The sequence below is a fragment of the Eublepharis macularius genome, chromosome 14 (assembly GCF_028583425.1).
Source record: "Eublepharis macularius isolate TG4126 chromosome 14, MPM_Emac_v1.0, whole genome shotgun sequence".
NCBI classification, from domain to species: Eukaryota; Metazoa; Chordata; class Lepidosauria; order Squamata; family Eublepharidae; genus Eublepharis; species Eublepharis macularius.
The window spans coordinates 21,476,519-21,490,722 of NC_072803.1; the positions used below are offsets into that span (position 1 = coordinate 21,476,519).

Genomic DNA, 14,204 nt, shown 5'->3' on the forward strand with positions numbered 1-14,204 from the left:
AATGGAGGTCTTTTAAGAAAATGGAGAAAACAGTTTAAATATATGGCAACCTTGGAGGAGCATCTCTGAATGAGCAAAAATAATTTTCTACAGCTTGTATCTGTGAAATTAGCGGCATTCAGGAGACATGATTAACCACGGTTTCTTTAAATGATGATTTTGCATAGCAAATTCTAGTCGTGTATGAAATGTAAGTAACAAATCCTGCTTTGTGCATACACCTAATTTGTCTTTCTTGCCTCTTTTCTGCCTCTTTTCTTCCTGCGCCGTCCACTTGCAAGCAGCACGGGGAGTGTTTTTCCCTTTAAACTGTCTCCCCTCCCTCCAGCCAGCTGGAAAGGGGGACGGTTTGAATGGAAGAACGCTCCCCATGCCGTTTGCAAGCGTGCTGGGAGCGTTTTACTCTTTAAACTCTCCCCCTCCCTCCAGCCAGCTGGAAAGGGCCCTTCCATGCTTCACCTGAGTCGTGGAGGGTTTCCCCCGTGACTCAGATGGAGTTTAAAGGGCCCTTTGCAAGCGGCGGTGAAAGAGCCCTTCCGCGCTTCACCTGGGTTGTGGAGGGTTTTCCCCATGACCCAGATGGAGTTTAAAGGGCCCTTTCGCCACCACTCGCATTGCAAGCGGCAGTGAAAGGGCACTTCCATGCTTCACCTGGGTCACCCGGGGGGGGGGGGGGCGGCGGCGAGTGTTCTCTCACGACACAGATGGAGTTTAAAGGGCCCGACACAAACCCCACGAATCTTTACAGAGCACACTGAAGCAGGGCTGACTCTTTTTTCTGCTTTGGGTTTCCCGAAGCGGGAAACTTTTTTTTTTTGCACACCCCTAGTTAGCACCACTTTCTTCAGCTCCCTGAGAGGGACTCCAAACTGGAACCAGTATGGATCCACCCATCACTCCAACTGTTGAAGGACGCTTCTTGGTACTTTTATCAAGAGGTGCTTTCTGTGAGCTATGGCTCTCTGATAAGGAAGAAGAAACCATTGAAGTGGGCATGTGTGGAATCTTGCCCATTGTACTACATCCTGGCAGGATACCATCATGCCTACCAGTTGTGCCAGAGACATGGATCTCCTGATATTGGTTCTTCCGTATCTGTAAAATCAGGGACTGTAGCTTCTTTTGTCTCTCAAGAGTTAAGTACATCCTGTCCTCTACCGTGTCTAGTAGAACTCCCAATTGAACAATCTTCTGCCTTCGGATGAGGGAACTCTTTTTTTGTGTTGACAACGAATCTGTGTTTCTTTAGGCATCTCAATGTCATTTTTACTGCTTCCAGTCCCTCCTGCATGGAGGGAGCCTTTATTAAAATGTCGTCTAAGTAAGGAAAAAGTTATATCCCTCATAGTCTGAGAAAGGTCAAGTGTTACCAGAACCTTGGTGAAAACCCTGGGTGATGAATTGAGCCCAAAAGGGAGCGCCTGATACTGGAAGTGCCTCCCCTCATAAGCAAAACGGAGGAATCTTTGAATGGGATGGCCGCCACCTTTGCCTGGGCTGAGGGGTCCACCTCCCATTTCCGTAGCCACGTGTTCCTTCTTGCCACAACGTTGAATCCCATGGCTCTGGAGGAGAACTGGAAGGCATCTATAGACGCATCTGCAGCGAAGGCCGTTGCTAGTGCAATTTTCTTGACCTCATCCTTGATCTCCTTCGGAATGTTACTCTTTGTTGCAGCGAAATCTGATGCCCAGGAGAAGGCTGCTCTGGCAAATGAGGAGCCCGTCACTGAGGCTCTAATTGATGTTGCCGAGGTGTCAAAATTTCTACATAATGCCTGCTCAATTCTTCTATCGCAGGGGTGCTTTGGAAGGCTGTCCGCTCCCATGGGAAGCACAGAGGTGGTTGCCAGGCTAGAAACTGGGTCATCTATGATGGGCAACATGATTTCCTTAGCCGCATCAGTAGTAAGGGGGTATAACTTGGAAACAATTGGCTGAGTGGACTTTGATTTTGCTGGTGTCTCCCATTCTGCCTTCATGATATGGAAAACAGCAGGTAAGGGCAAGCCAGGTTGTAGACTGCCTTTCTTAGGTAAGGCTCATTCTGACCCCTGTGGAAAGGCAGACCCCGTGTCTGTTTTTCTGGGCATGTTGGTGTAATCTCTAGAACCCTCAGCACTTTGGGTAGAAGTCTGGCAAAGACCTCCTGAGGGAAAAGCCGCACCTGTGTGGTGGCTATGCTATCCTCTTCCTCTGATAGTCCTCCCTCCTCGTTGATGGAGGATAAGTCTGACATCTCAGAGTTTGAGTGCTCATCTTCCAAGGGGCTAGGTTCCCCATATGTGGGACTTTCCACCTCCCTTCGTTTTTTGGTTTTAGGTGGGGAAGGTGATGTCCCCCTGCATTTGCCTATTTTAGGAGGATGAGCCCTTTTGCCTGCCCCGTCTGACAAAGAAGAAAACCATACTCCTTCAACTCTTCCTTAAATTCTCTCATTTCAGAACCAAGCCAGGATAATAGGTGGGCTTTAACTTCCTGGCCTGTAGGTTCTGATCCAGCATGATTTCCCCCTTCATCCCCTGGGGACTGATGGGAGGAGAGTGAATTTGGAGAGCTAGGGAGTTCCAGGTTACAAAGGGCGCCCTCTACTCCTGCAGTGGGTGATAAACCTGCCTTCGCAGCCATTGCACTTTTTTCCCGCCAACAGGAACAGCGTTCAGTAGCTGGATAGCAGTCTAGAAAGGAGCTGGACGGAGGTGAAAGGGTCACAACTCAGACAAACTAACCAGAAAGATCAGAGGAAAAAACAAGAATCTGACCTTGGAAGGCTTCTTACCACCCCACCTGCCCCCAAGCTGTCCCCGGGTGTGCAGAGAAGCTTCTAAGTGACTACACAGGAGCTGAAGTACAGGCTTGTCGGCCCAACATTACTCCTGCCGGCGTCTTCTGACTCTACCGTGTCCCCCGACTGTAGGAGCCGATGGGGGTGGGTGGGTGGGATTCCTAGCCTGAAGGCTGGAATCTACTGAGGGAGTCCATGCAAGAGCCGTGGAAGCTAGGCTTGCGGCGAGCTCTTTCTCTGTCTTCTGCCTCCCTTTCCCCCTTTTTTTTTGCCTTGCCAAGATCCCGTGCTCGATGTAGCACTGCAGTCAATATCCTGCACTTAAGCAGGGCCAGAAAAAACTGAAGAGCTGAGGAAGCCTCTCCCCTTCCAGGACCAATCAGATCGACTGACCCTGCACTGGAGAGGAGTCGCTTCCCAACAGTACGGACTGACCCACTCCCAATGGACCACTGAAGAAAAGCACTGGACAGCCAACACAGAGACTTAGAGTGGTCTTGCACACTACAAATTTCCATGCAGTCCAATTACAGATCATAGTGTACAGCTATTGCTCATGCTGATACCATGGCATATACATACTTCCCATAATGTTCAGCAGTCACATATATAATTGTCACATGCACATTATTTCCTACACAGCAGTACCATCTAGGAATTTTCTATCAAGTAGCCTTCTGACATAGTGATCATATAAATAACAGATAAAATTACTTTAGCAAAAGTATGCTAGATTGACTGGAAAGTGGAGGAAAAGATAAGGGGATAGAAAGTGTAGGAAGAATGGGGAAAGAAGAAGTAGGAGAAACTGAAAGTGATTGAATAATGTTTTGGAACTGAAAGAGAGAAGAAAGCAAGGCAGAATGGAAAAGATCATATAGGAAAGGAAGAAAGAAAGAAGGAACTGGTTGGAATTCATATGTTAACTTTGTTTTGAAGAATCTGGGCAGTGCTTTGGTAGTGCGAGAAAGAAAGGAAAGGTAGTGCAGAAGCTTCTAGGACTGAGTTGGTGAGAAGGGGACAAGAATTATGAGCAAGAGAATTAATCAGGAGAAGAAACTAACAGTGCAATCCTATGCAGAGTTACTCCACTCTGGAATTACTTGGTATATGATTATACTGCAAATTGATTAGTATGGAAGAGAGTATAAGTGTATGTGGACAGATAAAAGTGCAAACAGATTCAGCACTGGAAATCCCTCAACATCTCCCACACTTAAGTTTTCTACAGTCTTTAAGAAAATTTACCTTGAGCTTCCTTCTGGCATTGAATTTTTTCAGACACTCTACAGTCTCCTGTCTGTGCATCATGGAGGCCACTGTTGAACGTTGCTGTTAAAAGATAAAAATAAAAAAGTAAAATGAACAAAGTTTGGAACTTATTCCTTGGCAACAGAAATGGACATAGGAAGGAGAAAACAGCAAATAAAATAAAAAGACAGGGGAATCTTAAGACATGCAGTGGATATTATTTTCACAAACCTCTCAGGTATACCCCTGCTGTGCTTTAATGTACTGCTGTGCCATGGAATTACAGGAAGTCTGTACACTAGCAGAGTACATAAGTATTATATACTCTTGATCAGCAAGACTTTTCTGATTGCGGCTCTCAAGAATCTGGATACTATAAGGGACCAACATTTTGGAGCACTTCAGGTCAACACCAAAGGCTGATGTGCAGCTTTCACAGATGAGGCAAAACCTCTGCCTAGAACAGGACCACCTATGAAACTTCGCCTATAAGTGATTCTGATACCTTTTCCAGGATTTTAAATATATATATATACTAGAAACAGAGCCTGTTGTGCAAATAAATACAACGGGCTGGGGGGGGAGTGTTGGGAAGGACTGGCAGGTGGGGGGCAAGGGGGGTCTGGGGAGAAGTGAAGGAAGGAGGGGTATGGGGAGAGCTGGCATGTAGGGAGGCAATGGGGGTTTGGGGAGGGTGGAGAGGCAGGAGGGGTCTGGGGAGGGATGGCAGGTAGGGAGGCAGTGGGGGTCTTGGGAGGGGGGAGAGGCAGGAGGGGTCTGGGGAGGGGTGGCAGGTAGGGAGGCAATGGGGGTTTGGGGAGGGTGGAGAAGCAGGAGGGGTCTGGGGAGGGCTGGAAGGCAGGGTGTGGAGCCAGGGAGGGAGGGCAGAGCCGGTTCGCTCTTCCCTCCACATGCCCGGCTACAGTGGGCCTCACAGGGCGATGGGCGCATTGCTCATGCCCCATTGCCCTGTCCCTGCTGAGCACGCCATGGTGCGGTGCAGCAAGGCTCCGAGGGGGACGGGCATTTCGCCTCTGCCCGGCCCCCGCCGAGAGCGCCGTGCCATGGCTCGGCAGGGCTCCGAGGGCGACGGGCGTTTCACCTCCACCTGGTCCCCACCGAGAGCGCTGTGCCGCGGCTCAGCAGGGCTCCGAGGGTGATGGGCATTTCACCTCCGCCCGGTCCCCACCGTGGAGCACCGTGGTGTGGTGCGGTGAGGCTCCAGGGGCACCGGGCGCTTCGCCTCTGCCCCGTTGCCCGGGCTCCACTGGGGCTTGAGCGCATCGCTCTTCCTGCGCCGCCCTCTTCCTCCAGCTGGGCTACCTAGCCCGCGCCCTCCATTGGCAGCGTTCCCTGGCACACCTTTATCCTGGTGTGCCGTTCAGGCGCACCTGAATAAACGTGCGTTGTCGGGAAGATGCTAAGGGAATTATATAGTAGGATTATACAAAAGGGGGGAAGTAGATTCAGAAGTTATTTCCTTCCAATGATAAGCAGTGAATGTCAGGTACAAAGACAAGAGCAACAGTGACACTTACACAGACCCATGGATGTTTTAAAGCTTCATGAGCTGTGATTCTCTTTGCAGGGTTGATAGTTAACATCTGGTTTATGAGGTTTTTTGCTTCAGGGGTGACCGTGTCCCACTCAGGAGAAGGAAACTGCAGACAAGAAGATGTTACAAGAAGGTTATGTTGGAGAACACTTCAGTGCCCAAGGAGGAGGAAGCTCCCATTCAACAGGCAGGCATTTTCTGAAAGACCATTGATTTCAGTGGCTGAAATTCTCGGAGTCATAAAATTTTCCCTTGCAGTTATTGCATGGGTGAAACTCAGAGCACACTTTTAAAGTTTTCCATATATGTAGGAGGCTAAAGATTTTGAAGAACCCCCCCCCCCCAGCCCAAATGATTTTCAGCTAGCAGAGGAGAATCTGGAGTCAGACTCCTATCGCATTCCACGGAAGTAGCAGGAGATGAAGCATTCTAGTACCTAAAGTATGCCCAACATCCATTCCTGGGATTGTAGTCAGTCTGTCACTGAAAGTGTAGCTAGATCAATGTGCACAAAAAGCACACAAAGATGAAAAGAGGAAGTGCCAGCAAAGTAAAAAACTGTAGTGGGCGTGGGGTGGAGGGTGGGGAAGGCTACCAAATGGAGAAACAAATCCTCAAAATCCCTGAGGAAATCTGCGGAGTGAGGCTTGTGGTGAAGAGAGATTCAAATGTTCACAATCTGCTCTGAGTTGTTATATGTGAGAAAAAGGAGGTACTCCAAGGAGGAACGTCAACAGTGTTCCTGTGCTACTGCTCTGTACCATGTCTTCAGGGGAGCCAGGCTTATGGCTTATTGTACTCAATACCATTGTAAAGAATGATAACTAATCACTACGAGACAGTGCAGAAGCAAGGGAGGTAAGTAGAAGACCCCTTCTGGAGGCAATCAGCCAACAGGGAGCACACAGGAAACTGGTGAATTCCTATTTGGTTTGCCACATTGCCTTGAAACTCCAGCTTCAGTTGGCAAGTGATCATTTTTCAGGTTGGAAGGTGACACAGAGAAGGAAAAACTTAGGCCATTTTCACACTGCTTACCAGCCACAGAATATTGCGCCGAGCTCCCGGAATGACAGCGTCTTCCTGGCACAATTTTGGGCGAGAACAATAGTTCTCGGTCAAGAACAGTAGTTCTCGCCCGAAATTGCGCCAAGAAGACACTGTTATTCCGGAAGCTCAGCGCGATGTTCCGAGGCCGGTAAGCAGTGTGGAAATGGCCCTAGACTGACCAATGCATCCTAACTGTAGATTACCAGCATGGCTCAGATCTATCTTCACCCCCACCTCCTGGCAGTCTAATGAACTTAGGAGGAATTTTAATTTTACTTCATTTATATCCCACCTTTCTCACCAGTAGACATTCCAAAGTTTGAGAATCACTACATTATTTAGAACTTTGCATTCTTCCTTAAATATATCTTTAATATAAAAGAGATCTTTAAGATACTCAAGGATCTGTCATAGGATATTCTAGATTTTTTCCCCCTCCCCTACAGATTTATTCCTTCCTACCCCTTTATCCCACTCCCACCAGCATTGTCAATGCAACCTGTAGTTGTGTTCTTAAGAGGCCTTGGAAATATAATCATAGGCCAACTGTATGTGTCCCTATGCTTCTTGAATCTCCCATGGAAACAGGATGAGTGGAGGACAACAACCTCTCCACAAGAGAAATATAATAGACTCTGAACAGAAGAGCAGAGTCATGGGAGTTGTTCATGAGACATGCTGAGGAATCCAATCTGAAGAGTTATCTAACAGCACCCTCCATTGCTTGGCCCAGCACAACCACACAGAAGCTTCAGCATGCTGCTGTGCTGCATTCAGGTGTCAGTCCAAAGTGAGATACTGAAAAGTCCTGTGAGCACCCATCTGCCCAGCTAGAGTAAGAGTCATAGCACTTGTTCCTTTGGAGTATCTGCTGTCCCCTCCTTAGATATACGCTTCTAGCATGACCAGTGATTGAAGATGCATCCCATACAATTTTAGTTTACAAAGTTTCTCTGAGGCTGGGTCTGGACATAGTGCAGAATGAGGTAAAAGAAAGGACTGTAGCTAGGATTGCCACCCTCCATGTGTGGCAGGAATTTTAACTAATCTCCAGAGATCTGTTCCCCTGTAAAAAACGGCAGCGTGGGGGCAGGCTCTATGGCATTATATCCCTGCTGAGCAACCTTCCTTCCTCAAACTCCACCCTTCCCAGGCTCTGCCCCCAAATCTTGAGGCATTTCCCAAGCTGGAGTTGAAAGCCCTAACCATAGCACTACTTCAGCTCTTTTGAATACCGCCCCCATCCCCGGAAAAGCCCTTCCCTTTGCTATGTTGGTTTTCTATTTGTAGAGAGGTCATAATACTGAAGTCCAATAAAAAGGGACCTCCACACCACTGTCCCTGTAGACTAAAATGGTCCAATCCATTCTACCATCTCAGCATTCCACCAACCTCATTTTATTGCCTGTACAGAATGTCAGACCTGTGGCTAAATAATAATTGTAATCCAGACTACCTTCTGCACAGACAAGAGTCCGTTGTTTTCAAAAGATTTACTGAAAAAAGCAATCATTATAGTCCACTGGCCCAGATGCAATATCTGGGCTGGTACACGTGTATTGTTACGAATGATAGGCAAAGAACAAGGTACAGAGTATCAAACCCCAGCAGGCCCAGCCTCCCCCCATAGTTCTCAAAACAAGCCGCTTGAAGCTGAGAAAGTGAAAGTTTCCCAAGGCTGGAAAAGCTGTAGTCAAAACATTCCTCTTCTGTGAGATAGTTGCTAGGGAACGTCTTGGCACCTGTGAATAAAGCACTCCGAATACTAAAAGAATTAAAATGGAGTCTCTTTGGTTATAACATAAAGGAAAGCATTCTGAACCTGACATTTATGTTATAACCAAAGAGACTCCATTCTGAACCTGACACAGACCAGGTCTGGTGTGCTGTACAAGGTAGGCCAGCTCCAAAGCAGTTTTCATCTCAAATCCATTGACCACCTTATTCCCACCCTCACTCCAACAGACTGCTAAGACTTCTGTCGACATTGACACAAATGCATATTTTTTTCTTTAATTTCAGATGCCTGGATGTATTTTGATGACATGGAGTTGGTCTCTCCACTGTCTTTGAAAAATGAAATGTGAGATGCAGTCTCCACTGTGAGAATGCTAGATTATGCGGTTTAATGGTCAGTGAGCAGATACACAAATTAGGGAGGAGCATATTTTGACGGGTTTTGTGAACCTGAACACAGATAGCGATTTGTTTTTACCCCCAACCCTGTCTGCATCAGGGGCAGAAGTGCACTTTGTGCATGGGAAGGACATGAGCTGAAAGAGTATCAGTCCAATGACCTCCACATGCAACCCCCCCACCCCCAAACCCAGCAACTGAATACAGGCTAGCATGACTTCCATTAGAGACACACAACGTTAGCATCGAACAGTATCTGAAAGGCCACCACCTGCCATAAACGCTGTCTATTCTGAGGGCCTTCTCTTAGTACCCCCACATTACAGAAATGAGCAATTACAAGAGACACGGGCCGATTCCAGACGACTAACCTGAAGGCGCTGCATGCCGCCGTGTTCCGGATCGCGACGGGGAAAATGCGAAATATCGCGTTTTCTCGCGCGAGTTTGGCGCGACGTCGGAACATGGCGGCATGCAGCGCCTTCAGGTTAGTCGTCTGGAATCGGCCACGGTCTTCTCTGTTGTGATGCAGAGTCTATAGCATAGCCTCCCTAAAAACATTCACTTGGTGCCCACTTCTTTGTTTGCTTCAGAGCCAAGGTTAAATTTTATTTGAAAGTACTTTCAATGTCAGTGTCTTTAGGGTTGTTCTTCTGCTACCTCCTCCCACTGTTGCTATTTATTTGGTGCACGGGCTGCTGCTGTTTATTTGTTTTAGTGTGTGTTGTTTAAACTTTGAAACACATTTTTAATATTTATGGGAGCCACCTTGTAGTCTATATTTTAAAAACATAATGTGAATCCAGGCAGGCAGCACTCCCCTCGGCTTCCTCACAAAAGATGTATCACTTTTTCACCCCACCCTTCCTCCAGGGAGCTCAGGGAAGCATCCACAGTACTCCTCTCTTCTGTTCTATCCTTAGTGCCAGGTAGGCTGGGATGAAAAAGCATGGCCGGCCCAAGGTCAGCCAATGAACTTCATGATTGAAGAGGGATTTGAACCCAGGTCTCCCCATTCCTAGTCTGACAACGTAACCAATACACCACACTGGCTCCCGTGTAAACAAAAGCCGATAATCAGGACCAGGTTTTTCCTAAGCCTAGAAAGAGACGTTATGTGGACAATGTAGCAAAGACCCGAGAAAGAAGCAACTACTCACATCGTAGGCTCCAGCCTTGATCTGTTGGTACAGCTTGTGCTGATCTTCATCCCAGAATGGAGGATACCCAACCAGTAAGATGTAAAGAATAACACCTATGGCAAAAAACGGGGCGGCGGCAATTTAGAAACACACCTAAGGCCTCATCTCTCTCACTCTACCACTCAGGCTTGTCAAAAAAGAAAGCTGGTAATATATTTTTTTCCTTTCACTTAACCAAAGATATATATTCCTGGTTCTTCATCTTGACCATCTTTGTGCACAAGCCTATGTGACTGGGGTGGGGGCTGACAATTGCTTCTCTGCTCTTCTCATCAGTGACTTCATAGATCATGTGTGGAAGACATACGAGAATTAGTTAGATGGACCTCAAGGTAAACTCTGGACTATGTTCTTATAACGGACCTTGGACATGCAGACACTTCCTAGAGTGGGGAAAAGCCAAACAAGGACGCTTTCTTATTCTTTCTAAGTAGCCTTTAGGGAGAGACTTCTCCTAAAATGCCTGTCTCTGGTTGCCTTCTTCCTTCCTTTCCTTTGGAATGTATTCTTCGTTTATCTGGAGCCTCACTCTTCAATTGCAGGAAGTCTCAACAAAGTTGCAGCTTGTTAGTTCCTAACTGTGGGTGAACATAAAGTGATCCATCCCTTCCATAGTTCCAAGAGAGAAGCAAATAATCATAGCCTGCTATTACTGGTGGACAGTGAATGGAATAAAACCCTGGTTACACATGCTGGAGAATGAGGTGGTAGAATGCTAAGATGGAAGAATGGACTGTAGGTGGTAAATTCCAGCTCCATGCCAACAGAAATCCAGCATGGCATTGAGAAACCTTTTATTCCTCACATTCTAACACAGTTCTTTGCTTGCTGTGCTGGTTTTGTATCTTCAGGGGGCTTCACAACAGGAGAGCATTCCAAAATGTGTTTCTCCATGATCTTCTGCCTGCAGTCTGAAGTAACACAGTCCATTCCACCACTTCATATTCCTTCATGTGTGACCCAGGCCTCAGAAAACCCTTTGACGTTTTTAACTTTCTTACTCTGAGCCACAGCAAGAAGCCAAACAGTTTGATCTTACCACATGCCCAGATATCCACAGGTTTGCCATAGGCTTCTTTGCGTAGGACTTCTGGAGATAGGTAGCCGGGAGTTCCTGCAAAGCCTGAGAGAAAACAAGAGTGGCCAACACATGTGGTTTGTGCAATTATTGGGCCAGGAAATCATGCTGGGAAATAAGGGAAGGGAGAGATTCCGACTATCACTCACCGAACCAGGCCTGCTGGTCTCCTTGCACCTCTATCGCCAAGCCAAAATCTGCCAATTTCACCGCCGCTCCTTTGCATTTGCTGGCCAGAAGCAGGTTCTCCGGCTGTCATGGTGGGCCCCAATTTAACATAGGATGCCATTTTAACATAATCATGTACAGTATTGGTTTGGTTTAAAGTAAGGAGGAGGAAGAAGAAACAGAATAAAAAAACAACAAACAGTTTGCAGAAGCGGGTTAAAGATATGCTGTCAACCCCATAAAAGCATGACAGAGACAGAAAAAAGAGAAAAGCTATTTTTCTGGAGATAGCCCTGTCCCATAGCCAGGATAAGCGGGAGAATATTTTAGGGCAGTCTGCTCTTGTGCAAAGTGCTGCCTGAGGACTGAAAATTGGGACACAGCGATAGACTGGTCTGCTGTTCCTGAGTTTGTTTTATTTAGATTAAAAGACAAAAGCTGATCTGCTGCTTCTCTTAGCGACCCAGAATCATTCTCTCTCTCTACTTACAGGCCTCCCATCAAATTCCACCCTAGACCAGCATTACTGCCCTTGTATCTGGCACTTCCCAGGGATTATGGGAAAGTACTCAACAGATTTAGGCACGCCAAGGCTATTGCAAAGGGGAAGACAGAAACAGTTTAGTTCCTTTTTTCACTCACAAGGAATGTTCTCAAGGCCAATCCAGCAGAGGACAGAAAATTTAAATCAGGCTCTTTTAGTTTTAAAGTCAGTTAAGAGTTAGGAAGAACTGCTCGATCTCTGTGGGAAGTCTGGTACTGTAGTCACAGATTCCTGCACACCAAAGTAGCAGTCTAGACTGGAAAGAGGGCAAATAAACACTTTCTTTTAACCTGTTGGCTAATGTGGTGTTACTTCATAGCAGGGGAGTAGCTTTTACCTTTCTTGGTCTAAGATTGGCAAATATCATGTGGCACCTCCCCAAATTCCACCAAGGTGCCAGTATGTTAATTTGAAACAGAAAATGGAGATACCAGGAGTACTGAATGTGAATTTTGGTCATCAGGAAGTACCGTAGCTGAAGTCCTGCTATTTGGCAAAGTAGACCTGCATCCCCATTAACAGTGAAATCCTAAGAAGAGTTACTCCAGTCTAAGCCCAAATATGGAGTGGCTAAGGAATTTCCAGTCAACTGAGACTGGCTACTGATTCTGGGTTGCTATTTAATATGCTTTTTAAAAATCCCTTGTGTCCACCTGAGTAATGTGCAGCAGCCATTTCCTCTACAAGCACTGTTCTGCTATGCTTGCAATACATTGGTGGCAGAATTCGTATCTTTGTCAGTCCCTCTGTTTTGCGGCAGAGGGTTGGCCTGGTGATCTTATGTCCTTTAAGTTGTACCACTTTATGAAGCTAAACAAGCACCAACGTGATGGAAGCAGAGCATAATCGTGCTCCCTTGGATTTCCAGCTTTCAACTTGTAAATGGACAACAACACAGCAGACAACATTGTATTCACCAAGCATGCACAAAAAAGGGCTCCCCTCCATTCCAGCCTTTGCCTGGACCTTTCGCTCCATTAGGTGAGATTAATCGGATATACTTTGTGTCACACTTTCCCTCGTGTTCTCAAGTATGTTGTCTAGACTTCCAGATATATCTGCTAAGAATCAGCAGAGACAAAGAAGTCTCTAGTTAAAAATATCCCCTCGGAAACTTTGGCAATGTTACAATATTAAGAAGAGAGCGTGTGCCAGTTCTAGCAATGGATTAGAGACAAGCTGTGGCTGCCAGTATATGAACATGCGTCTTTGTGCAAAGGCACTGTCCTGCACGCCATGCAAATTTCTTCTTAATGTCTTTAGGAGAACACCACCGTGAGGAACCCCGAGAGGATAAAAGCCGCCTACAAGCTCCAACTCATTCACTCTACCAAAATACTCCACACACAAAGGTAATTTTCCAATGATAAACAGAGTAATTATTCACAGGGAGTAAGTCCCATTGAACACAGTGGGACTTACTTCTCAGGCAACATGCTTAGGATCAAGCTGCACAGCTTTACGTTCATTTCACTCATCTTTTCCAATCAACGTGAGAAGATAAATTAGAAGCAGAGCCCTGCAGTCTGTCCTTTTCCTTTCTGAACAAGTCAAATCCCAAACTGAAGGTCTCTCCTAGAACCAGAAACTAGAGGTGAAAGAACAATAATGTGTCAAGCAGAACAACATTTTGGTTTTGTGATTCGGTACCAGTTTGACACTTGCTGATCAGTTTCATGATACTCTGCCCGTAAAGACCCGGTTCTAGCAGCTCCTTCAGTTTTTGTATTGAGGGGAAAGAGAGAGAGGGAAGAAATGCTTCCACCAGAAAGATCTACCCCCCCCCCCCCGCTTCCCAAGGCACATAACAAATGTTATAGCTCACTGCTATGTTTATTATGCTTGATTATCTAAGCTACGCTGCTGCTCAATAGGACATACTGAAGTTACAGGGATTTCACTGAACTACGTTACCACTTGGAATCTTCCAACTTCAACGCCAAAATTTTATGTGCATGAAAAGGCACACTGCCTACCATAAACGAAACATCAAGAGTTAGTCGTAATGACGCCACATCACAACTGGTCCCATTTTAAATAACTGGTTTACTGTATGTGCTGAATGTGGATTTTGGTCATCAGGAAATGCCGTCGCTTGGCAAAGCAGACCTGCATCCCCATTAACAGTGAATACCCACATACAGTAAACCAACTCCACCACCTTCATGTTTAAGAGTCCAGATATTGAGGATACTAGTCAGAAAGAAGGCATCCTGGAAGGCATATTAAATGTGGAAGAGAATACCTTTGTCACATAAATATTTTATTATGTTTGATTTGTAGTATTCAACACATTCGAAAGTGACTCTCCGTGCCGGTATCCACACCGAACAATTCCATGCATAGAAACTGCATCAGATCCTGCCTTTGGCATCATGCAAGGTGCAGACTACTGCCTAAAAAACTCAGGTGGCCTAGGCCCAAGGCGCCTTGAAG

General features: G+C 46.4%; 1 protein-coding gene across 5 annotated transcripts in view; it reads right to left on the reverse strand.

Moving 5' to 3' along the window:
* CAMK2B (calcium/calmodulin dependent protein kinase II beta) overlaps positions 1–14,204 on the reverse strand; it is a 205,070-nt gene that overhangs the window by 48,298 nt on the left and 142,568 nt on the right. For all 5 annotated transcript variants that reach the window (XM_054997388.1, XM_054997386.1, XM_054997387.1 and 2 more), the window contains exons 7-11: positions 11,206–11,308; positions 11,018–11,101; positions 9,937–10,031; positions 5,574–5,696; positions 4,033–4,116 (exon numbers count right to left, since the gene is read on the reverse strand). In XM_054997388.1, the coding sequence (XP_054853363.1) occupies positions 4,033–4,116; positions 5,574–5,696; positions 9,937–10,031; positions 11,018–11,101; positions 11,206–11,308 (489 nt within the window). The remainder of the gene's footprint in view (positions 1–4,032; positions 4,117–5,573; positions 5,697–9,936; positions 10,032–11,017; positions 11,102–11,205; positions 11,309–14,204) is intronic.